Source organism: Hyalella azteca, unplaced genomic scaffold (genome assembly GCF_000764305.2).
Source record: "Hyalella azteca isolate HAZT.00-mixed unplaced genomic scaffold, Hazt_2.0.2 contig12337, whole genome shotgun sequence".
NCBI lineage: Eukaryota > Metazoa > Arthropoda > Malacostraca > Amphipoda > Hyalellidae > Hyalella > Hyalella azteca.
The window spans coordinates 27,745-54,086 of record NW_025942297.1 but is presented as its reverse complement, the minus strand read 5'-3'; the positions used below and the strand labels follow the sequence as shown (position 1 = coordinate 54,086).

Here is a 26,342-nt window from a genome sequence, read left to right as displayed (position 1 = left end):
GAATAATTCCTCACAAACAAACATCTTCTCTTCTTAGCTTAGATAGAGAGCATTTTAAGGAACTTATATACAGTCTTGCACTTATTTATTGCCATTTCATTGATACGAACACGCGTAAATATTCATATCGATTCACGATAACAACTATAATAACAAGTAACAACTTAGGAAACAAAGTATACATTTTTGTCAAGTGCAAGTGTATAAATAATAAACCTAAAACTACAAGTGCTTCTATATGGTCTAATACACTATTAATAACCGGTAATATTTCCTTCCTTTAGTTTGCTGCAAATCAAGGAAATCAAGTTTGCTGCAAAGAAATGGCTTCTATTCATATTTTTTCTACATAATTATGATGCCATTTACACTGCCTACATAAACACTCACACAATCACCCTTACTTAATTGATTTAATTAAGTCAGAATCTTATTTGTTACAGTATAGGCGAACATTGTACGTCGATTTGCTGTATTTACCTTTTTGCATACCCAAGGCATAGATGATTTGACATTCTTAGCCAGTTTAAATAATATATTAAGAAGCTGAATTACAATATTTTGCTTATGTTTTGTCACTTTTTTCAAATGTCATAGTTATTTCATATAGTAACAATGTTGGTTTATGAACATCGCACCAAACTCAAGAATCATAGAATCAGGGTCACATTTCCGTTAAAATTACTTTCGCTCTAGCGATGCGTATTCTGCAAGATACGTGCAATGACTTCGACCATTTGACATTGGTCGTCGGATCACACATGATAACCATTTTCAGAACTATTCAGCATGATATAATTCCAGTTAAACTTCAAATTTAGTTATCTAAATAACAGTTATAAGATACGTGTAGTTGCAAGTTGCCGATTGTACCCGAAACTCCTGGTTGCAGAATGTTTGCCCGAACCCGGTTAGACATTTACTTAAGTTTCCCATGGATATTGCCGCCCGTTCATTCATCGTGACGTATTATTACAACTACGCTGTCAGTGAAGGATATTCCATGAAATCTGAGAATTATATCGTCCCTAATCTCTTTATTGTTAGGGCTGCCAACTATAATAACAAAAATCGTTATCACAAACTTCCTTTTTATTACAAACTATAAATAAATCTTTATTTTCAGTAAAATTTCATTTGTTCGAACTACATTGAACTACCCATTTAACGATTCTGAAGATGCATTAAAATATCATTTCTGAGTTCTGCAGTGCGTTGCAATTGCAGTACTGAAAAAATCGAAATTGTGGTTATTCAGCTTACGGCAGGTATACTGTTAAAATGCGCTAAAGCAGCCACTATATATTTATTGCGGAGGCTTCAAAAAGACACTCAACATGCACTCTAATTTCTACTAATATAAGTAATCTTTATGAACTAAATGCTGTTTCACTGTATAGCTTGGCTTATTATTCTTTGTGTATACTAATAAGACTAATGGACCAATTAGGAAACAGATTAGTGTACATGTTTCGGGGCTCTGCTGAATCAGCGTATACAGTAAGCGAAGACCTACCAAACGAATGTAGATGCTGTCTCAGTATAATACCCAAGAGTTGACGTTTGAAGGACTTGCATCACTTTCAGTAAGTCAGTGAACATCTAAAAATTTGCATCACTTTTCTTCGTTAAGTGTATCCAATCAAGTGAAATGGAAAGTGTAAGTATTATATGATAATAAAAACTTAGTTTTTAATAACAAAATTCAAATATATAGTTGCCATAGTCTGTGTGTTAGTCTATGTTCTAGAGGTAATCACGGATCGGAAAAAATAAAGGGGTTAGCCAGTGTGTTTCTACGATATTAATCTGGTTTGAATATCAACTTGGAAGTTAATTTTAAAATCACACATTAACAAGACGTTACATCCTTCTAGAAAATGCGACATTTCAACCAGAAAACACTTGGCCCACAATCGCGAAACTAGATTTTGAAATCAGATTTCGCTGATACCCGTTATTCAATGATATATCGTGCTCCAAAAAGCGATTCGTGAAAAGGCTATGCCGCCAAGGCAGTTAAAAAACAGACTTTCGGTTTTTCTTCTTATCAACTGTTATTGACTGATACTAGCAGCTATTATTGACTGATATTAGCCGCTATTATAGACTGATATTATCAGCTATTACTGACTTGATATTGGCAACTATTATTGACTTGATATTAGCAGCTATTACCCAGTCGATTTTCTTGTTCCATTGGGGGTTGCCCCCAGAGGACAGTCAGTCGGCTTAGAGGTGACTCAGGCGCCTATCGGCCACCTAACTACAATTACGAGCGAGAGGTCCTGGCGGTAGTTTGGGGTACGAATAAGTTCAAGTTTCACTTACTAGGTTCTCATTTTGTCACGGAGGTCGATCACAAACCTCTCGTAAATTTGAATAAATTAAAAGGAGATAATCCCCACTTGCTGTGGTGGGCGCTATCAGCCTCCGGTCTTTCTCCTTCCAAGTCGTTCACATCCAGGGCAAAGATAATGTTGGTACTGACCTCCTGAGTCGCTCCGCAGCCGACAACAGTTTTTGCGTAAGAGATGCACAGTGATTTGGTCTCGCTTCTCTTACCTGGTCGTAATGTGTGTATATATTTTAATTCTTGTTCCAGTTTTCGATCATGTTCTTGTCCTCAGTTCGAATTGTAGCTTAGTAGCAGTCCCATGGGTATGAATTCTATTGCAGAATTTTTCAATGCTGCGGCCTAGTAGTAAGTTATTTAGATGAATTTCTATTACCTATTCTATCGAGAATAAAATCTATTGAGGGAGTGGTTTAGAGGCAATTCATCCAGCACTACAACAGCGGCCAATCTTCATTGGTCCGCTGCGCCACGTCAGCAGTTACGTAGCCAATTAGTAAACGAATAGATAGCCGCCATAATTCATTATCTCGTGGGAACTCGTGGGAGGTGGAACACGCACCTTTTGCTTCCACCGTTAATCAGCAATCCAATTCACTTAGGCTAGCTAAGCGCTGATGACAGAATTCTCGACTGATCTTCTAGTTTCTCTTGTCTACACCAAAATTGTTAGCCTTGGCTCCTCACTATCCGCTTATCATTTGAATGCGAATAACCATAAAAGGGCGACTGTTAACCACCTTAATTGCTCCTTGCTGCAGATGGACCACCTGAGTGGCCAACAAAGGGCTACTCAACCACGAGTAACACGTACTGGCTATTCATCCTCCAACCTTGGCGCCATAGTCACCACCACCATAGTCTAATATCAGTCGCACCACTGGCATCCAATTGGAACCTTGCAACTTGGTGGAACCTTGCACCCTGGGGATCACACTACCCCCGCTGTTCCAAGGCACCAGTAACCCTGCTTTCTTTTACTTTGCCTTCCTCAATTCCTGTTGTTTATTAAATGCTAAGTAAGTTGCGCGTGTTTCGATTTGCATCCCGTGACGAGGCCCGGTTGCGTTAGTGCATACACGGTAGATTCCTTAACTGAACTCTGGACAGTAATTGGGATTTTCCAGCTTGTCTGTGGACTACGGCTGGAGCAATAGTATAAATTCCTTTACACAGCTCTAATATGAAGTCAATAATAGCTGCTAATATCAAGTGAATAATAGCTGCTACTATCGGCCAATAATAGCTGCCAATATAAGTCAATAATAGCTGCTAATATCAAGTCAATGATACCTTATAATATCAGTCAATATTAGCTGCTTATATCAGTCAATAATAGCTGCTAATAACAGTCAATAATAGCTGTTTATATCGAGTCTATAATAGCTGCTAACATTCAAGTCAATAATAGCTGCTAATACCAGTCAATAATAGCTGATAATATCAAGTCAGTACCTAATCAAAATTTTTATTCCTGTCAGCCGCTGGCTCAAGGACGCCCCAAGCTCGCCTAGCGTTGTAAGTTAGCCGCTCTATGTTCGCTTTAGGTTCTGGTTGCCCGAGGGAAATAAGCACCTGATTAGGATCCGGTCATTCCTTGACAACCTTTGGGCGACTGCGGGGCGGGCGTATTTGGTACCTGATACATTCGGGACAGACACGACCGAATCTGAAAAGTACGGTAAAAAATGCCCGTCCTTTCCCCCCTTTATGGAGGAAGGAAGGAGGCATTTGAATCGCTGTACGCTATATATACATGTGCAGACTAGACATGTATCATCGCGACACAATGAAGTATCAGTTAATACAACTTCTAACCCCAACTTCCCACATTTCCCACAACATTCTCTAATATTTACCAGAATTGCAAGACCCTCTCACGTTGGCCGAGCAAAAAAATCTTCAATATTCACCAGCAGTCAGCATTCTCACACATTGCCCAAAACCAAACATTCATCAATATGCAATAGCACTCAACGATATCGAATATCACCTAATTCATAATGCATCGATTTCACTCTGGAACAAATCCAATGATACAACGAAAAACGAGCAAAGAACCAGCAACTTGACTACTTACACAGAGAGAAAATCTCGGCCCCGTGGGCGTTTCAGGAAGTGAGACATTTAGTATGTGTCTCAACTTAACTCTCAACTATGAAGGAATTGCAATGCATCTTCTAATCATTAGTAAATTTGCCCATGAGAAATGCTTATAATACTTTTTGTATATATAATTTTGCTAAAAATTATTTAAAAAATAAGCAAACCGAGTGAAAAACTCATTTTCATTGCTGCTCAAGTAGAAACGTAACGCGTTTGTAACCCAAGTGTAACGAACGCGCGTGCGTTCGTGTGTTCGTTCAATGGCGTTGGCCAGTAACGCGCCATAGGCGGGCATAGCTCAGAAGTATAGCTGTCGATTATCCTTGTTTCTCGTGTGATAATCACCCATTTTTCTCTACATTTCCTTGCAAACCGTCTGCAGATTTGCTATACATTTAAAAATGTCTTCAACAAGTTTAATCTCGTCATATCACTGCAGTTTGTGCTTTTTGAAACTGAATTTCGCGAAGTTATCGTTGCTCTTCAAATATTCGAGACTTCGAGTTAGCATTGCCACTTGCCGAATTTTCATGTTCAAACTTTCGAAGTGAGGTCGAGGGTTGTGTGAACGTTACAACTCTAAGAAACCATGTATATAACATCAACACACAAAAATTTTTTCAAAAAGAAAGTGCAGAAAACAAAGATCCATAAGACTTTGAGCTGTGTGAACAGATGGCCGCGAAGTTCAAAGTGGATTGTTGCTGCAGCCTCAGTTATATAGGTACAGCTTGTGGCATTTAAAAACAATGTCCAAGTGAAGAGTCTTCAAAAACAAAAACTTTTCAAGTTGATTGGGTTAAAAGTCCTGTGGTCAAGTCAAAAGGAACAAGTATTTTCCATTAAACAGAGGTAAGTCTGCTGACTGCTGGACTTTGAGTGAATTTACAGACTGCTGTTTATTTTTTGTTTATAGAAATGTTTAGTGCTCCAAAGAATTTTTTAAGATGAAAGGTGTGCTAGCTTTTCTTACCAGAATAGTTTTCTTGAAAATTATTAACCCAAGGACCAAGGTTTCAGTGATACTTTTTCATGAGATCATATTGAGATGAATCAATACTATCAAATGGGACGGGCAGGATAGGGACGGGCAGGATAATAACTAAATAAGGGACCGTCCTCTGAAATTTTGTATAAATGGAGCAGCTGAACTAATTAAAATATTGAAAAACTAGAAACAGTGGTGTAAAGTTTAAAATTTTCCTATCTATGTAGCATAAAGCAAGTTAGGAAATCATACATTTACTAGGTACCTCAAAAAATACCTTTAAAAAGTGTGAAAAGTTTGGAAGAGTACCTCTGCTAAGGTCTGTATCAAAAGAAATATTTGCTGTATTAAGAAATGTTATTTACATAAATATTGCACACAAGTGTTGGCTCAAAAACTTGATTGACGGCATTTGCATAGCTCATTGAAAAAAATTATGGGCATTTCCACATGATGGGGCAATAAGGGACACCCCCTAGGCCCTAGGGCTAGGCCCTGGGGCTGGGGTAATAAGGGACAGTGACACCCCTAAAATTGGATTAACAGTAGAACCTCAGTTAGCAAAGGCTCTAGTTAACAAAAAAATCAATTAACAACAAAGAATTTTGATTAAATTTACATTGCTCAACAGAAAAAAATTTTCACTGGAAATTTTATTTTTATTTTATTATTACTATTATTTTTATTTATAGCATATGGTATTTTTTTTAGATGCCATACGAGGGCCCTAGCAAAGACCTTTAAAATGAGCACAAACTTGTTTTTGAAATGTTTCATGGTAAGAAGTTATTAACAAAAAACGCTCAAAACTGTCCCTTATTACCCGTTGATGATAATACAACTGAATTTCTTTAAGGTAATATGTTAAATTATTGCCATTCTACTGTTGCAGGAACTTGACGGCATGTTCAGGCAAGAAGAGGCCGATTGAAGAGAATCAGATGGCAAAATGGCATCCAAAAGGGAATTTTTGATAATGTAAGGTGAGCTAGGTATTCTTTGCCAGAATTGCTTTCGTAGAAATTAATAACCCAAGTGATAAGTAATAATTTATGGTGATATTAATAATACAACTTGATTTATTTTCTGTAAATGGGATATAGTTATTATAGTATGTTTAATTATTGCCATTGTACTATTTCAGGAACTTGAGGGCTTATAGCAGAAAAGAAGAGGTTGCATCATACACAAAAGAACATGTTGCATCATACTCCATGATCAGCTTTTATAAGCAGGTTAGTTTTCTGATACTTTCTTTGCTATCATAAAAATTTCAGGAGTGTCACCAGAATCTCTTTGACACTTAATAGCAGAAATTGCTAATATTTTTTACAACACTTCTCTTTAACTTCACTTCTTGTTTGTCTTTGTTTTTCTGTCTGCTTCAAATCTTATAATCGATAGTTAACACACTTCTGCCTCTACAATCGATCTGAAATTTTGCACACTTGTTTAAAGTTGGAGACAATGCATGAATCAATTGACAGAATAAATAATTATAAAAATTTAAACAATTTTTTTTATATTAAAAAAAATAATTTTGTCTGCTACATACATGTACTTATAATCAAAATTTAACACACTTCTACCTTTCCAATCGATATGAAAATTTGCACACTTGATTAAAGTCGGATACAATGCATGTATCAATTGACAGACTAAATACTTTTGAAAAATTTTAGTTTTTTCAATTTAAAAATAAAATTAAAAAATTATTTTTTTAATATTTCATAATAAAATTAGTAATTCATTGTACATGTGTAACACCAGAGACACTGGATTCTTCAGAAGTGTTGTCTTTAAAAAGTAATTTTTAAATGCATATTTTACAACACTTCTCTTCAACTTCACTTCTTGTTTGTCCATTTGTCTGTCTGCTACAAATCTTATAATCAATTTTTAACACACGTCTACTTCTTCAATCGATCTAAAACTTTGCACACTTGCATAAAGTTGGAGACAATGCATGAATAAATTGACAGAATAAATAATTTCAAAAACAATTTTTTTAATATTTAAAAATTAAAAAAATAATTGCTACAAATCTTATAATCGATATTTAATACACTTCTAGCTGTCCAATCTATCTGAAATTTTGCAGACTTGTGTAAAGTCGGAGACAATGCATGAATCAATTGACAGAATAAATAAGTTTGAAAATTTAATTTCTTTTGTGTATTAAAATAATTTGAAAATTATTTTTTTTTATATTCGAAATTAAAATTAGAAAATCATTGTAAATGTTTTACATTGGAAACACCAGATTTTTTAGAAGTGTTGTCTTTAAAATTAATTTTTAAACGTATATTATTAAGTTTTTTCACGCACTTTAAATAAAGCTCTTGATTCCCATGAAATTCAATTTCAATTCTTTTTGTGGAATAGTGTGGAGGATTTTATTATATCTTCATTTTGGTATGGTGTCCTCCTCTCGACGGTATGGCGTCCTCTCACTCGACGGTGTGGTGTCCCCTCACTCGACGGTATGGTGTCCTCTTCCTCGATATTGTGGTTTCCTCTTCCTCGACGGTTGGGTGTTGTTTCGCTCGACGGTGGGGTGTTTCTTTCTACTTATCAACTATTCTTCCGTTATGCTAATTCCTGCCGTCTAGCTGTGTTTTCTATTTGTATTTTCCTTCGCCTAATTTGACAGTTAGATGCAGCATACGCGAATAATTATCGGTCTTGTTCATCATTTGTTATTTTTTTTCACAGTTGAAAATAATTTATTAGCTTTTTTAAGTGTCCCATGTATTATGTCGAACTTAATAAAATCTAGTATTTGCATTATAAATGATTTTTATTGATAACCTTCCACTAAAATTATCGAAAATTTTCATTGGTGATGTCGGTAGTAGGAACTGATTCAAGTGAGCGCTGATAAATGTAGAAAGGATATGTATGCTACGACAATATTGTAATACTTCTGAAAGAGTGGTTGCGATTACCGTAGATTTATTGAGAAAACAAATTTTGAGACACATAGGTGTCTCAAAATCTCAGATTTTGAGACACTTTGACGTTTTTGAGACACTTGGGCGGCCGTAGGTGTCTCGCTTTCGGCACGCTCGATCGGAGAGGCCTTGAGACACCTAAGTGTCTCAAAACAGCGGTCAATTTTCTGTCAGTGTACGGAGTTGAGACTAGGATTTCTTTCCATGTTTGTACGCGTTTCTCTTACAGCGGCACGGTGACTGCATGACCAGTGAACTGAAGACTAAACCCAACCATGCAGTCGAACTCTTGTTAGTCGTGAGTGAACTGGCATTTCCACACATGGATCCAGATTTCTCAATGAATTAGAAATTAAAATCTGAAGTATATGGACACGAGCAGCCAAAATATCATGATCGTGTCAGCATATACATCAAGCTAAAATATTCCATTACTGCCAGTTCCAAAATCTCTGAAGCTCAACTGAGTGAGTAGTCTAAGTAGAATGCCGGCATCAGGGTGCCACTATATTCGCGTAGTGTCGGTGTCGTGTGTTTTCGATGAACTCCACTTGCAGATCCACTGTACAGGAAAACAAATAAATTCACTTAATAATAAATTCAAGTTCACTTTTCCAACTACGATTACATGATTGAAATGAGCAGAGTTTGCCGTTCAAAGTGTGATCATCACCAATACCACTTGCGAACTAACGCGGGCCCTGGGCGGCGGCAAGGCGAACGAAACGTGTACGTCTTGTGCGCTACTCACTCACACCCTCAAGCTGCATCATGTTAAATAGGAATAATATTTAAACATTTGATGAGGCTAGCAACAAATTTTGCCCTGCGAGCAAGATAAAGTAACTATGAGGAACAAGAACCGTGAAGCATTGACCAAGTTTTGTCATCGAGGTTGTTTTAACTAATTATTAATTTTTTTTAATTAGTTCAAAAAGTAGTTAGGTGCCTGAGCAGAGTTATGTACGTTATGTATGACACTCACGCCCTGTAACGCCCAGTAACAGCCATTGAAAAAGCAATAATAATTCACTGAAGGAATTACTTGAACCGCACCTCGATATGATGCAATTGTAAACCTCGCCTGAAAATATTGAAATTTTGTAGACCTTGTATGAAGGACCGAAAGTACATTGTTCAATGCCTGTTATCAGGCATTGCACTGTCATCACAATATCGAGCAGTTTCATTCCAAATCATAGCGACCTGAACATTTAATAAAATACATGTAAGCCATGAATGTAAAACTAAAAAAATACCCAATTAACAGCTTACATTCAATGTGCCAAATTAACAGCTCACATATTAGTTATGTATGTTATGACAAAAATTTTAAATTTATCTCATGGAGCTACAAGCATTCATTTTTTTACTGCCACGTACATATCAATTATTTTCTGCTCTTGCACCTTTTAATCATATTTCCATGCATTCAAACATCCTGTGAATTTTAGAGGGGTACCCAGAGAGCCACCGTAGGGACGCGACAGAGTCGCGATAGAGCAGAAATGTCCGCATTAGAGACGATATCGCCAGCCGCGTAGCAGCGCTAATTCACCTCTGAGTACCTGCCCAGGCATGCTCTGTTCTGCCAACACGCAGCCCACACTGAGCACCGCCTGCTCAAACCAGCCCAACGCCCGTTCTGGGGCGGCTCTGGCAGTGTACGAGGCAGTTACACGTTACCGTTTGTCAACGATTTAGAAAAATTTTCCTTCTCTCTGAGATCATCTTGACTTTTCTCTTGCAATGACAGGTTGTATGGGCATTGGTTTTTGACATTCATATCGTATTGACATTAGCAACGGTATTTAGGAACTAACAAATTCAATTATCGAGGAAATATACACATCAAACTACTCACCGCTATGAACTATCTGAAAAAGTCGATGGCAGCTCCGAGAATCGAACGCAGACCCTCCGCGTCGTAGTCCACGCCTGTACCAGCTTGGCCATGCGAACACCTTACCAGCCTAGGCTCTATGAACTACTTAACTATAATACGGAAAAAATGATTCGCCATCATCTAGAAAATCGAGGAATAGTTATCTTTGTGGTTGAACTTGATAGATATTATTCATAATGCACTAATTTCAAGAAATGAACAAAGTAGCCATTCGTATGATCCCTTTAGTTAGATATAAGTGAGCATTAGAGCTAAATTTGTTTAGTAAATTATCTTATTGCATTAGCTTCATGTCATTCGATAGTTTTATAGGAAAATTAACAACGCACTCAAATCATTAATCTGCCGAAATAGCAAGTTATCTAAGAGTTTAAATGCAAAGAAAGCGCTAAATAAATTCACCATGTCTTCAATGAAAACGTTTCGGAAACCAGCACCGAAACGCAGGGAAATTCGATCAATTTTATAAACTGATGATGGTGCTGGCTTACACATTTTCATTGAAAAAAATGGTGAATTTCCTTCGTATTTTCTTTGCTCTAATATTTGCTGTTATTAACGCGTTTTCTGTAAATCCAAGTTAGAAAACTTTCTCATGATAAACTGATTGATATCTCACTTTGACAACGCGTGAATGACCGTAAATGTTTCTGTTTGCATGTTAAAACTGAAAGAGCATATAAAATTCTTACGTAATTGAAAGTATTATAATACTGACGTGAAATAAATATCATAACTGGTACCAGAAATTGACCAAAAATATTGTACTATACGAATGAACTAGATGAAGGATGAAGTTCATTCTCCCGTCACTGTTACCAACCCTAACCCCTCCTCCCTCTCTCAAAACCCCCCATGCACGGCCTGCTTAGCTGCTCTGTTCAGCTCCCTGCCGGGCAAACCAAGTACCAGCGCTGCAACAGCGCAGAGTTCCGGCACTGCCGAGCTGTTAGAATTTGTCTCTATATTAGCCATGGCGCAGCGCCGTTTTAGGGATAGATGGCCAGTTATAGTTTCACGGCTGCATCCTGCTAAAGCGCGACCAGCCCGGCTAAACCCGGCACCGGTCTCGGCTCAAAATTTAAACTGGGGTAGTAAAGTAACGCGGCTCGCGATCCAGCAACTTGCTGCTAGCGTAGGCGACGAGATACGGTACACCGGCCGTCGTGGTATTGCAGCAGTACTGCACCGAGACCTTGCCAAGAGTCATCAGTTCGGAGGACGAAGGTTATGGTCGGGTATACGGTAGCTTCAAGACGGGACCTTCCATCGAGGCCCGCTCAAGAGGTTCGGGGGTCGCTCTCTGAAGTATGTCCGTCATGGATGCAGTATTAGAGACGGTCTTTGGATTATTATATTCAGGAAAATTAGAAAGTTAAAATTTTAAAAATTAAAATTTCCATATTTCTTCAATTGAAAATTTCTATATTTCTTCAATTTATCACTTTAATTATCAATATAAATTACTAATCTACATTAACCGCATGCTATTAAGATTTATTTAAAACCTGGACTAATATCGCTTAAATTAACTCTAAAGTCAACTTCCTTCATCTGGCAACAGCCTCTCAAGTGGATTATTCACTTAAAGAAATAATTCACCATTAAATTCACCTTTGTATTATTCATTTTGCCAGTTTGATTATATGAATTGCTTTATTTATCATAGTCGACTGTTATTCAATTATATTTAACCATCTGTCTCAGAACAACCCGGGGCGACGTCGCTCAGTTTACGTGCGACCCAGCACGTATTTACGCGAGTCTGTTACTGCCGCCGCCTCCATAACTTTTTGATCACCTGAACTTGCAAGACCAAACCTATCAAACCTTGTCCACTCCATTCAACCACCTTCATGAGAATTATTTAACTGGAATTTTCTTTATTTAATAAAATTTCGGAATTTAAAATCTTGCATTATTCAACATTAATAAAAGCAGTAAGGGATGCGGCATCTGGAATAAATTTACGATAGAAACGATAGAAAGAAGTCATACCCAGGAAGGAGCGTAATGCCTTCTTGGTAATTGGTGGCGATAGTGCTTAGATTGCTTCAATTTTCGGCTGCTGTACAGGGGACGAGTATGGGGATAATTATCTTCAAAGCTAATAGCGTGTCTACTTCTTTATCAAAATGTTTGCGTAAATGCAACGGTACAGGTTAAAATTTTGCTCTTTCTGGGGACGTGGTTCTAAGCTCTATTTCGTACTCGTCCGTGGATGTACAACCTGGCAACGGTGTCCTCACACTGTCAAAAGCTGACAGAAGCGCTCGCACGTCGTTGACCTATGATGGCGAGAGATCAGGACAAATTTCCTGTACCTCTGACAAATATAAGTCCATGGTGGTTATGGACGTATTTCCGTCAGCCTCAGCAGACGTATCGGCGGCAAGCTTTAGTACTTCTTCAATGACGCAACCCTGAAATACAGTAAATAGATTGCTCTTCAAGGATATTAGATGACAAACTATTTCATTGGGGATATAGGCACAGTTCACGGACGTGAGGCAATAGTACCGATTCAATAAATTTTGATGGTACAATTTTGGGCTACTGTTCTCATCGACAAGATAATTGACGCGATTTTTTTTCTAATATACGGTAGGGTCTCTTAATCCCAAGCCATAAGCAGTTTGTTTTTGAAGTCTGGAAGAACCAAAACTTCATTACCGACAGAAAATTGCAGGTAATCGAAATAGGTTTTATATCGGGACGCACTGACATCCGAGTTCTCGGCGGCAATTGTAGCATATTCCTTCAATTTTTACTGTAACTCAATTACATACTGAAAGGAAGTGCGTTCCTCGTTGACCAGAAAACCGTCCTCCCAGAGGTCACGCAAGAGGGCCACGTACCTGCCAGTGGTACCGCGGACCAAAAACTCAAAAACTGAAAGCCCCGAGCTGTCACTTGACATTTCTCGCAAGACAAATAGTGTTGGGACTTAATACCTGTCCCAGTCGGACGGTTTGTTAGCGCACATTTTACATAAGCACTACTTAAGGGTGCCATAGAGTCTTTCAATTCTCTCATTGGCCATAGGGTGTAAAGCAATGATAAATAGAGTCTTTACTCCGAGAAGCCTGTGTATTTCTCCCATCAATTTTGACGTGCCGTTGTCTGACAATATTTCTCTCGGTATTCCAGCTGTCTGTTGCGACGCAGGTCGTCTGTCTGGTGCGACACTGGCAGAAGGCGCAGGTCGTCTGTCTGGCGCGACGCAGGCTGGGGGCGCAGGTCGCCTGTCTGGTGTGACGCAGGCTTGGGGCGCAGGTCGCCTGTCTGGTACGGATGAACTTTTCCATAAGAAGTTTTCTACGGTACGATTGTTTTCGTCCATAAGAAGTTTTCTACGGACGAAAACAAAAATTTATTTTGCAACGCGTGATCAGTGATTTTTTAAAGTATATTTTATTGTGCTTTTGCAAAATTTATCAAACCTACTGAATATGCAAACCTCTTCCTTTCGACTTTATTGGTTAAAAGTTAGACCCATCAGATATTATGTAATTTGGTGTGTATAATTTCAATACAAGCACAAAAATATCATTCAATTCTGAAGACTATCAACTTAATCTTATTAAATACTTCCACGAACTTTCTTAAACCCTATTTTTCACTTCATTGCAGGGAAGACGCATTTTCAAGCAAATTACGATTTGAAATCCATGAGAACACAATGGGTAACAACGCTTTGCTTCTCCTCCCAGGTAGCAGATCGAAAATTAATGAATATTATTAATTAGTAATATGGCTTGGTTGAAGATAATATTTTTCTTATTCTGAATGATATGTTGGTAATTTGTTTCGTGTGACTACTAATAATACAAACGGCGGCACGTGTCGTGGTCGAGACACGACACCATCACGACCGTGACCATCTCATCTCATGGTCCCTAGCACCATTCAGGCGCCGAGTCCCTGGCGGCCATGGCGAATGAAACGCGTGTGGAAAATGTAATCACGTGTTTATTAGGATAAATAATGCCATATTTAACACAAATACGATCTAGTAAATCCCACACAAAACAGAAAGTCTATGATATGTTCATTCGGAATCATTAACTCTAATGACATAATCAACCTTATCGGTCCGTCTCACTACCTAGAAAGTCTCGAAAGTCCCTTACGTACAGTCAACATTACAGGCGCTAGTAGAAAGCGATAACAAAACCATTTCCCCACACTTAAAATTTCTAGTACGGACATTTTAATCAATAGTAACTTAGAAGGACGACATGCAACAAACAAGACCCGAAAAAAGCTCCATTTATATTACTATATTTCATTGTTTTCTGAACGCCCATGTGTCTGGCGATAATGCAGTCATGTGCTAATTTCATTACTTTTTCCTCATTTCTGAAGGTAACACGGTTCATATAGGAACATTCAACGCAAACTTCCTATCGCATGTTGTCTAATCAGCACATCGTTCTCTAATGAAAATGTTGGCCAGTTTGTTGAGTTGTTACAAGTTGAAATACTTCTACAGATTTTGGATCGTCGCTGCAAAGCACTGTCTTGGGTATTTATTGTATAGTTAAATCGAAAAAAAGTTATTTTCCAATAAAAGTTCCCGCATCACAATCAAACGTTCCTAACTCCCAGTTTGATCAGCTCAAGGATTCTGAACAGTATAGTGGGTATATACACGAACATGTGGCACCAGCAATATTTCCATTAAGAACTTCAAAAAGTAGTTCAGAAATGCATCAGAATCTGTTATCCCTTGGAAAATACACATTCCGAATTGACACGAGGTTTAGGAGCACTTATTGTACGGTAATCTGCTAATTTAAGACAATGATTTTTGCTAGTCGTTTGGTTTGTAGGCACAAGTGGCTTCCTTCCTTCTGAATGCTTCCAAGGTAGCATTCGTACTTAGCAAAACTTCGACTTCTTTCCACTTGTAAAAACCAAAAATTTAAAAGCAAAGAAAATAGCCAGAAAATTCACCATTTCTTAAAAAAGAAAACGTTTCGGAGACCAGCTCCATCATCAGTTCAAAACCTAAAACACAGGTACAAACAATTAGCAATAAATTCACATTGATGCATAAATCGTCATATGAGAAACAAACATGAATGAATCAAACACGGGCACAAATCTATCTATTTACAATTTCGAGGGAATATGAACTATTAGCGGCATTAAAATAGGCTTTTGTTTAAAAATATAAAGGGACTCTAGAATTCGCAAGTCGGAAACACGGGTCGTGGAGGCTAAAATTCGAAAATCACTATCGGACACTGGCACATTGCACTGCTCGGCATGGACGCGTACTGCTGAATGAGGGGGAAACCAAACCAAGTATTAAGTATTTTAAAACTTAAAAACCAAAAGTTACGGCAACAATTGATCTACTGAATTTTTCTACTCTTATCTTCGAATTGCACGTTACCAAAGAATTAATTCAAGAATGACGATAAACAGATAAATTAGTTTTGGAAATGAAGTTTGCAATTGAATGAGCTCTACCCTCAGAAAATGTAGATTAACAGAAGTAAGCTGTACGCCCAGGTGTGTTCCATCGCAAGCAAAAAATAGCCTTGCTTTGATCTGCAGGCAAATGAAAAGGACTGACAACAGCATTAATATTTTTAATGCTGCAGGCTCTCTCTTTTTTAATGCTGCAGGCTCTTTTACATGAGGCACAGCCTCATTAATCCCACACAAAACACACAGTCTCAATAATCCTACATAAAACACACACGCATTCTCAATAACTTTATTCGAAACAAATACAAAGCATCATTAATCCCACACAAAACACACACAGTCTCATTAATTCCACATAAAACACATATTATTGTCCTCGTCAGCGCAGGCGTCGCAGTTCATCGTCACTGGGCACCTTCGGCCCTTCCGAGGGCATGCGACCCGTGATGAAGAGGCGAACAACCCTGTACCTCCTGTGGGAGTACGGCGGTTAATCTCCTGCGTGGCATGTGGCAGGATTGGACGCCACTTTGTTTCATTTTGCTGCGGCCATCAGTCGCAATTATTAATCAATTAATACTATCATTGCAGTCAATTTATGAGAATGTAATTATATCATACAGTGATATGGGAATACTTGCCGACTGTTCAGTGGCCGCCGTCCACTCACCAGTCAACCACGGCCCGCGTGTCACCCTCGCCCCGCGTGTCGCCCTCGTAGCCCGCCCAGACGCCCTCTTCTATCAGGGCCTGCAGCAGTGGCGGCAGGTCTGCGGCATTCAGTCTGCAGCCCTGCAACGACAGCCCCACAAACCTGGGCACACAAACTACAATGTCATTTCCGGAGACTCACAAACTGCAGTGTCATTCCTCCAGACGCGCAAACTGTAGTATTATTTCCCCAGACACACCAACTGCAATGACATTTACGCAGACGCACAAAATTCAGTTTCATTCCACCTGACACACAAACTGTAGAGTCACTCCCCCAGACTCACCAACTGCAGTGTCATTTCTACGCATAACTCCCCAACTTGGTCGTCTCCCAGACTCACTAACGATCACTAAATGCAAATAAATGATTTGGCAAAAAACAATTCATTCAATTTAAATGTATATTTATACGATGTATAACTATACCGTGTTTACGTAACTATACGATGTATAACAAATGGAATTCGGGGTCGGGGAGCTACGCACCTCTTGCCAGGGGGGGCGAGGGAGGTGATAGTTTGGGCCACGGCCCCCCAGGACCCCTCATCCGCCCCCTCCACGACCAGCCATGGCGGGGGGGAGGGGGGCAGCGGCAACGAGGGGCCAATGTGCGGGAGGGGGCGCGTGCACACCCCTGCGTAATTCAAATAAGATAACAATGAGGATAACAGTGATGCAAGATAACAGTAATGCAAGATAACAGTGATGCAAGATAACGGTGATGCAAGATAACAGTGATGCAAGATAACAGTGATGCAAGATAACGGTGATGCAAGATACCAGTGATGCAAGAACAGTGATGCAAGATAACGGTGATGCAAGATAACAGTGATGCAAGATAACAGTTATGCAAGATAACAGTTATGCAAGATAACAGTTATGCAAGATAACAGTTATGCAAGATAACAGTAATGCAAGATAATTGTGATGCAAGATAACAGTGATGCAAGATGACTGAGATGCAAGATAACAGTGATACAGTATGATAGAGGTGGAAGATAACAGTTTTGCAAGGCAACAATGATGAAAGATAACAGCGATGGCAATGCAAGATAACAGTGACGCAAGATATTAGTGATGCAAGATAACTGTGATGCTAGAAAACAGTGATAAAAGATAACAGCGAATAAAGATAACATCGATGCAAGATAAATGTAATGCAAGATAACTGTGATGCAAGATAACTGTGATGCAAGATAACAGTGATGCAAGATAACAGTGATGAAAGATAACAGTGATGCAAGATAACAGTGATGCAAGATAACAGTGATGCAAGATAACAGTGATGAAAGATAACAGTGATGCGAAATATCAGTGATGCAAGATAACGGTTTTACCCAAGAACATATATACATAATATAATGTACGTATACATAAAATAATATGCATTATAATATGCATTTAATATTAATGTATTATAATATATATAACCTATTTATGATACCCACGTATTATATTATATCAGAGCATCTTATGGCCCCTTGATTAATGCTAATAAGTTAAATAATTATTTAATTTGTTGATATATTATAACTAAATATACTTAATAGTTATGGTGATTATCCTGGGGAATAACCGCCTAACATTACAATAAATAACGACAATACAATGTATTATTATACGCCGCCCCCCGTGCTGGGCAAGACTCACTGAGGAGCTCGTAAGTCCCCCCGAGGGCGCTGAGGTCCAGGGGCGCCGCCAAGTGGATGTAGAGGACAGCGTCCTGGGCCACCGACGCGATGGCGGCCGCTCCAGCATCGGTGCCCACGCAGCCGATGAACCTCACCAGCTTCACCCTGTCCCTCAGGAAGGCAATATTGGGGCATGAATAATGGATAATAGACCTACGATCCATTATACTTGGCCCAGCAATTCATTGTAATGGGCAGCAATCCATAGTAATGGTCCAGCAAATCATTGTAATGGACAGCAATCCATTGTAATGGACCAGTAATCCATTGTAATGGACCAGCAATCCAATGTAATGGACCATCAATCCATTGTAATGTACCAGCAATCCATTTTAATGGACAGCAATCCATTGTAATGGTGTTGTGGCGCACACACTACCGCAATTTTCCGCGCTGCTACCACACCACAAAGCCAATGTAATCGATAGTTCTGGTAGTACGCGAGAGATAATGAATACACTGATATTTTTCGAGGAGCATAAACTTGAGAACTTTCACATGTGACAGCCTATCTCTTACTAACTCGAACCCAGAACCCTACTTCCAACTGTTACAACGAGAACCATCTGTCCAGTTCACTCTGAACTATTTATTTAATACAGCTATGGTAAATATATATACAGAATGAAACGCAAAGTAAGTAATGAAAAGAGAAAAGCGATTCTATCATGTTGTGGCGGTCACAACAATGGACCAGCAATCCATTGCAATGGACCAGCAATCAAGTGTAATGGACCAGCAATCTATTATAATGGACAACCAATCCGTTGTAATGGACCAGCAATCCGTTGTAATGGACCATGCAATCCATTGTAACGAACCAGCAATCCATTGTAATGGACCAGCAATCCATTGCAATGGACCAGCAATCAATTGTAATGGACCAGCAATCCATTATAATGGACAAGCAATCCGTTGTAATGGACCAGCAATCCGTTGTAATGGACCATGCAATCCATTGTAACGAACCTGCTATCAATTGTGATGGACCAGCAATCCATTGTAATGTATAAGCAATCCGTTGTAATGGACCAGCAATCCATTTTAATGGACAGCAATCCATTGTAATGGACCAGCAATCCATTGCAATGGACAGCAATCAATTGTAATGGACCAGCAATCCATTATAATGGACAAGCAATCCGTTGTAATTGACCAGCAATCCGTTGTAATGGACCATACAATCCATTGTGATGAACCAGCAATCCATTGTAATGGGCCAGTTTGGGCTACCAATCCACACTCCTACCCCCAGTGTGACGCCTGTCAGAGATCACCACTGCCGAACTTCGAATTAAATTTCATAATCTTTTCCCTCATGAATGTAGCTAGCCTATAACACTTCTTGACCGTAACATTATCAGCCGCAAGTCACCAGAGAGATCACATCCATTGAATTAGATTAATCAGCCCACAGGAAAGTAGCCTAACGTAGTATGGCCCAGCATCGTCTGCCAATACGCGAAAAAATTTTACCCCACCCGAACGGAGCGCGCCGGAACAATGCAGTGATTATGATGCCCGCCATCGACCCGTCCGCCGTATCTGTCCAGTGTGTCGAATCAGCCTACGGTTGAACGGCCAGTCGTCAAGGACGATAAATTTTGGAACAGAACTATGAGTAGTATAGAGACCGAGCTTATGACCACAATCTGCATAAACAGCTTAACAGGGTACCGATCATTTACTCAAAATCTTATTGCGAATCTTGCCATCAAAATTTACCAATTTCCCGGAATAAAACCTGGTCATTTACCTGCAATCTTATTTAGAATCTTGGCTAACTAGAATTTGAGCACCGTCTTCCGATCAAAAACCTGACCATTTACCTACAATCTTATACCTAAGCTTGACCATACAAATTTTGTAAACGACCATTTAGCCACGGTCAATCATGCACTCTTTTGACCGAGAACTCAGGGCTTGAACGGCTGTTTTGATGGAAGATACTTTTTTGGGATATATAATTGATTTAAATTTTTTAAATACTTGCCAGAACCAGGGTGCTCATCTTTATTAATCAACATAAAACTATAAGGCATTTTATTCGTTTCATTAAACAACTCTTTAAACTCGGCAGAGAGCATATCGCAAGCAATGTAATCACTGTGAATATTCTTCATAGCGATGAAAGTTAAGTCGAAGAGAATTAATAAATTTGAATTCGTTTTTTATGTTTGTTTTGGTAATACGTGATAGTTTTGGGATAAGTAAATTGAACTACAGTTATTATGTCATCCACGGATGTAAAAACCTTCAGCATGATTTTGATTCTTTTCCGTAGCAATACCATCGAAAATGAACAAATCCTTTATTGCATCCATATCACTGAAAGAAGGTACATATGCAGTATTCTCAAAATATTCGATAGCACATTTCTGTTGACGGCTTTTAAGTAGGTTTTCAAGATATTCATCAATAATGCCCTTGCCGTCAGAAAATAAATTAATGACTTCAGATTTATTATATCCCTTATCGGAAGCGTTCTTCAACAACTTCTATTCAGGCTGATGAGTAGACTTGCTATACAGAAAAAGATTGTTGAAATCAACAAAGTTTTCCAATAGCAATGTAGCGGGCCATCCTTGGCCGCGCTTAAAAACTTGTAAGTTTTCTTCAGCCGCACTTCTCTGACAAAGACTAAGGAGAAAAAGTATGAGTAGACAGTTTTCTCGAGAAGCAGCTGATCACGAGTAGGCAGCCAACTTTTGCCTGAGCCACTACACTTAGTAATGTCTGTAATAATCTGTCTAAATGTCTGTATAATGTCTGTACTTGTTATACTAAATGAATAATCTTTATAGTCCTATGTCGCGGCTGCGGCTTACCTTGTAACCAGACAAATTAAATATACCGTGTGGCCATTGAAGATTCGCTGATCCACTTAGATAATCCTCGTCCGTTAGGGCCCGCAGGCAGAGACCCACTAACTTGTGTAAGGAGCGTAGTTCTCCCGCTACATATTTTTGGTGGCCCAGTATGGGGACTGTCTGTCGCGGCGGTCGTATCGTGGATTACCCAGCGAGTGTGACTGCGCCTTCTTGGACGTTTCGTTCTTTATGTACAGCACCATCCCCTGCGTCATCCGCCCTCAAGTACTCAATTACTGATAACCGATTTAGGCCGGTATCTGTGAAAGGTTTAAAAAATCGTAATGACTTCGTAATTGTTGGGACTGCTGTCGCGCTGGGTGTTGGACACTCAGGCCGTTATTGCAGAACTGCAGCGCGAGAGTGCAGCCTTCAACGGATATTCTCTTCCTACTCCGGCACAGAATCTCCGGCGTAGTTGCGATGGTGGTCAGCGCTTAAAGTTAACAAAGACATTAGTCTATACAAACTCCAATCGCAAAACCTGCAATAAATGTGGAGTGCGCGGTCACACTTCGGCGAAATGTTTGAGCGAAGATGAGTGTTTCATCTGCCGTAGTCGTGATTACCGGCCCGGGAAGTGTCCAGAACTAGCGGCCCCTCTCTTTGAGTTTGATGATGAACCAGTTTCTTACCAGGAAATTTCGAATAACCCTGAAGTACTTGCAACTTGCTTGAGGAGAGCCCACTTAGCGATTCTGGAAACTTGCTCATCGCGGCTCTGCGTCGGATGTGTACCCTCTTCTTGACATGGAGTGTCTCCCGACGGCGGCAGTCACGAAGGAAGCTACGGTTACCCCATCCATGCCGGTTTTTTCCCTACCAGTGTCGTCTAGCTTATCACTGACGGATCTGCCACCAACTCCGACGAAGTTCGAACCTTGCAGATCCTCGTGGTTGGCATGCGCTCCCCTATTGGGTTCTCCCGTTGGCAACGTTGGGGGTACGTCATCTGAACCTGGTCTGCGGCTGATTTCTTCAGCTTGTGATCCCGGTCTTGGCAGTGAATCTTCCTGCAGCGGACTACAACCATTATGCTCAACATATGATGGTACTGCTACTGACGCGGAGAGTGGGCCAGCTCTAGCCGGTTGCAATCTGCTAAATTATCGGGACGACAGCGATGGCGACTATTCCTCGGATAGCACGTACAACTCATTTGATAGGGTCGTTGGTGACAGAGGAACGAGGCGATGACGACGGCGAAGAGAGGGTTCGTTGGGTTCTACCTCGTTCAGGACGATGAAGATGACTCGGCACGAGACCCTCGAAGATTATGCTACACGGCTTGATGAAGCCTTCCGGCAAGACTACCCCGGAAAATCTGCGGGTAAAGCCGCCGACTTCGTGATCAATTATTGGTTACTTATCATCATGAATTCGACAAAGATGTGTATTTTCTCATGGGACTACAGTATGATAAATTTGACTGGCGAAGTGTAAGGAAATGCATTTCAACGTACTGTACTTGAAAATAGGATGTATTGAATTATTCATATCAGATTTGCGATTTCATTTAGAGGCTTGTGTCTAATGTTGATTAGTGTACTATCAGCGTGCCGTCTAGTCCGCCATCTAGTATAACCTCCATGTATGCGAAATTTGTCAGTAGTGCGTTGTCTTAGGGAGGAGGAATGTAGCGGGCCAGCCTTGGCCGCGCTTAAAAACTTGTAAGTTTTCTTCAGCCGCCGCACTCCTCTGACAAAGACTAAGGAGAAAAAGTATGGGTAGATAGTTTTCTCGAGAAGCAGCTGACTAAGAGTAGGCAGCCAACTTTTGCCTGAGCCACTACACTTTGTAATGTCTGTAATAATCTATCTAAATGTCTGTACTTGTCATACTAAATTAATTAACCTTATAGTCCTATGTCGTAACTGCGGGTTACCTTGTAACCCGACAAATTGAACATACCGTGTAGCCATTGAAAATTCGCTGTTCCACTTAGATAATCCTCGTACGTTAGGGCCCGCAGGCAGAGACCCAGTAACTTTGTGTAAGGAGCGTAGTTCTCCCGCTACAGCAACTTCAGTAGCAATGACGTTTTTCCTTAGTTCGAACTTCCAATTATGAGACACCTCAAACTTGGAGAAGGAAATACAAAATGGTACTTCTATTTATTTTCATTATCGTCTCTCCAATTATAGAGCATCTCTTGAAGATTTTTTTTAAATCCTTTTCAATGTCTGTTCTAGTATATTCACTTGAATCATAATCTGATTAATTTCGGTTGAGAGATGGCGATTATCATAGCGAATATTATCAATATTGTCAACATCAATCTGCAGCTGATTAATATTTCCTGAATAAATATCGCCTCTCTTTGGACATCTATGATTACGTATTCCATTTTGTAAGAAATTTCACCCAACCTTTTTTCTCCTCACAGGCTGCCTCGAATGACAATGGCGTGTTAATGAACTACTACCCCACACTGACTTTGATTCGCTTCCATCATAAATCACTCTATACTTTGACTAGAATGACTTTTCTAAACCGTAGCGTAACTTCATTAGGTTGAGTGAATTGTCAATCTTTTGTTTGTCATAGATTGCATATTGTACATTAGCTCTCATTTTTATTAACCAAGATTAAATTTGCATTTGATGAATTTATAAACTTAGAATGTTTCTTATTTAGCTGGAAATCGGATTGAAATCCTCATTGACGTTCTATTTTTCTGAGTCGTTCAGACAATTTTTCTTGAATTCTTATTACTTCTGCTAGTTCGTTCTTATTTGATGTTATATTCCTAACAGCACCATCAATAAAGGCTTCAATTTCGACCTGAAGCCCCTCCAATGATGATACTTTTTCATTCAGACACACAAAATTTTCCATTTGTATTTCTAAAATTTTCTCCGAATTGTTTTTACTTCCTCATCGATGGTTTCCAACTTTGAATATACTTTTATCATTGTGATAGTTACTCTTTCATCATCAAGAGTTTTATTATTGATTTTACTGCAGGCAATTCTTTTTCGAGAAAGTTAATATGCACCATGACACCCTCCCTCACAACATCAATTTTTATTGGCCATTTCTAAATCATTTACATGAACATCTGAGACTTTTAGCACCTCCTCGTCAACATAACTCATGCATACGGCATCATTATCTTAAATTGGATAAGAGATATTTGTAAGTCTCCGATTATTCAGATCAAAATTGTGTTTCAGCGTCAAGGTACTGAAAGCCAATACCTGGAGGACTTGTTAGATGTGATTTGGGTGTACTATTAATTCCTTTCCAAATATATTAACACAGTCATTTTAACAAAGTAAAACTTCTAAAGCCTACAAACTTTTCCGAACTCGTGAGGCTACAAGATTATATCATACGATCAGTTAGTATTTCGTTCAGTTCTATGTTTTCATCAGTTTCATTTTGCAGCATCAATTTAAGTTGAATAATTTCATTTTGATTTGAAATAATATATCTAGAAAACTCATGAAGTATGTTTTTAATATCCTTCATATCATTAATAATATCTTCAATTTTTGTCAGCGAAATCATCATCATTAATTGGAGCTAAATTTGACTCCAAGCTTTTGAATTTCTGATCAACTTCCCCATAAGACACTTTTCCATCAATTTGTAACTCGAGGTTAAGAATCCGCAATTCTAAAGTTTTCAGCTTTTCATTTACTAAATCTTCAAACGCCAACTGTACTCTATGGATATCATCATCAGCTTTAAAAATCAGTTTAAAATTTCTTCAATATGCAATTGCGAATTCTTCACTTTATCATCAAGCGATACATGCAAGTTATTTATTTTCTCCTCAAATTGTTGCATTTATTTATCCCCAATACCAATTTCTGTATTTTTTAATTTGTCATTGAACACTAACTTCAAACTGAAGACTTTCTAATCATTTTGTTTAATTAATTTTTCCTCAACATGCAATTCCAAATTCTTGATTTTTCCATCGAAAGCTGACTGAAAACTGTAAATTTTCCCATAAAATTTTTTAATTAGTTTTTCTAAAACTTTATATCTATCGTCAAAGGTGTTCTCTAAAAATTTTAAACCTAAATCTGCATTAGAAAACTCATCTTGTAAGTCTTCTCTAAGGGTTGTAATAATTGAATTGAAGGTGGAATTCTCATTTCAAAAAGTTTCTATTGAAGTCGTCAGAGACTCTATAAAGGAAATACTTCAATTGGTTCTTCCTCACCATCTTTGCAAGTTGATGAAAGATTCAAATTATTTGCATAGATATTAATACTCGCCATTTTATAAAGAAAAATAACATAAAAAATTTTAATACCCTTATAAAGATGTAATACAATGGAATCAAATCTCTCATACTCCAGTCGTTTTAACATTTCTAAACATAAATGTCCGCAAATTACATAGCCCATTTTTTGTATTTCTTAGGCAGATCAAAAAATGTTGCATTTAATCATGTACGTTTTAAACTCGTTTGGACATGTCAAACCATAACTATCAAAGTAATAACAAATATCATTTGCCTTATACCAACAAGTTCAATGCGTTCCAGTTCCCTCTTCCACATCAAGATTCAAAATTCCTCGCTCCGTTTTAAAAGGTGACATAGGCATTGTATTCCTCATGAAAATGTCTCTGACTCCAGGAACTTTCATAACTCTCAAATAATGTTTCAAATCATGTTGTGTTAATGGTTTAATAGGTATTATTTTTTTGACGAATTCAAGTAGAGACCTTCTTGAATTCCTCGAAGACCCTACAAGATTTTTTATTCGGTGAATATTTTTTTTCGCTTAGATCAATCTTAAACCGGATCCCTTTTTACCTTCCATTGCTTCATTATGTCGTTTCGTTTCTGCTATAAGCTTATCATCAGCGTTCTTCTTATTGACCGCATTAGCTATGGCAGAATCCCATCCTGCCAGAGACCCAGCAGCGCCTAGAGCTCCTAGGATAGCAGGAATTGGTAAGATGAAACCTTATTTTGCTTCTTTTGCAGATACAAAAGAAGTTTTAGTTTTCTAACAAATCAAGCAACGTCCGTTCTCAAATATTTTATTATTTTTCGTCATAACATACTGCGCATGCTCAGTATCAGTCTTTTTAACGTTCTAGCCAATACATCATTTTAATAAGATATGAATCCGAAAAGAATTTTCACATATTTAGTAATTTATATTCATTTTCTCAAAATCAGATTGTAATCATTTTGTCTGAAAAGTCTAGAGCATAAGCATGTGTATTATCAGGAATGTTATTATTGAATTAGCTTCAATTTTCATATCAATGAAGCTTTAGTCATATCATATCAAGACTGCACCTAAGACGTTCATTTTGCCGACTGATATCAAATACGAAAATCG

The 26,342-nt window shown here is 38.6% G+C and overlaps 1 protein-coding gene across 1 annotated transcript in view; it reads right to left on the bottom strand.

Moving 5' to 3' along the window:
• Window positions 1–15,601: 15,601 nt before the first annotated feature.
• The window catches only part of LOC108667132, a 35,049-nt gene continuing 24,308 nt past the window's right edge, over window positions 15,602–26,342 (bottom strand). The window contains exons 5-8 of the mRNA XM_047883236.1: window positions 18,117–18,262; window positions 16,953–17,100; window positions 16,423–16,566; window positions 15,602–16,225 (exon numbers count right to left, since the gene is read on the bottom strand). Of these exons, the coding sequence (XP_047739192.1) occupies window positions 16,132–16,225; window positions 16,423–16,566; window positions 16,953–17,100; window positions 18,117–18,262 (532 nt within the window). The 3' untranslated portion in view covers window positions 15,602–16,131. The remainder of the gene's footprint in view (window positions 16,226–16,422; window positions 16,567–16,952; window positions 17,101–18,116; window positions 18,263–26,342) is intronic.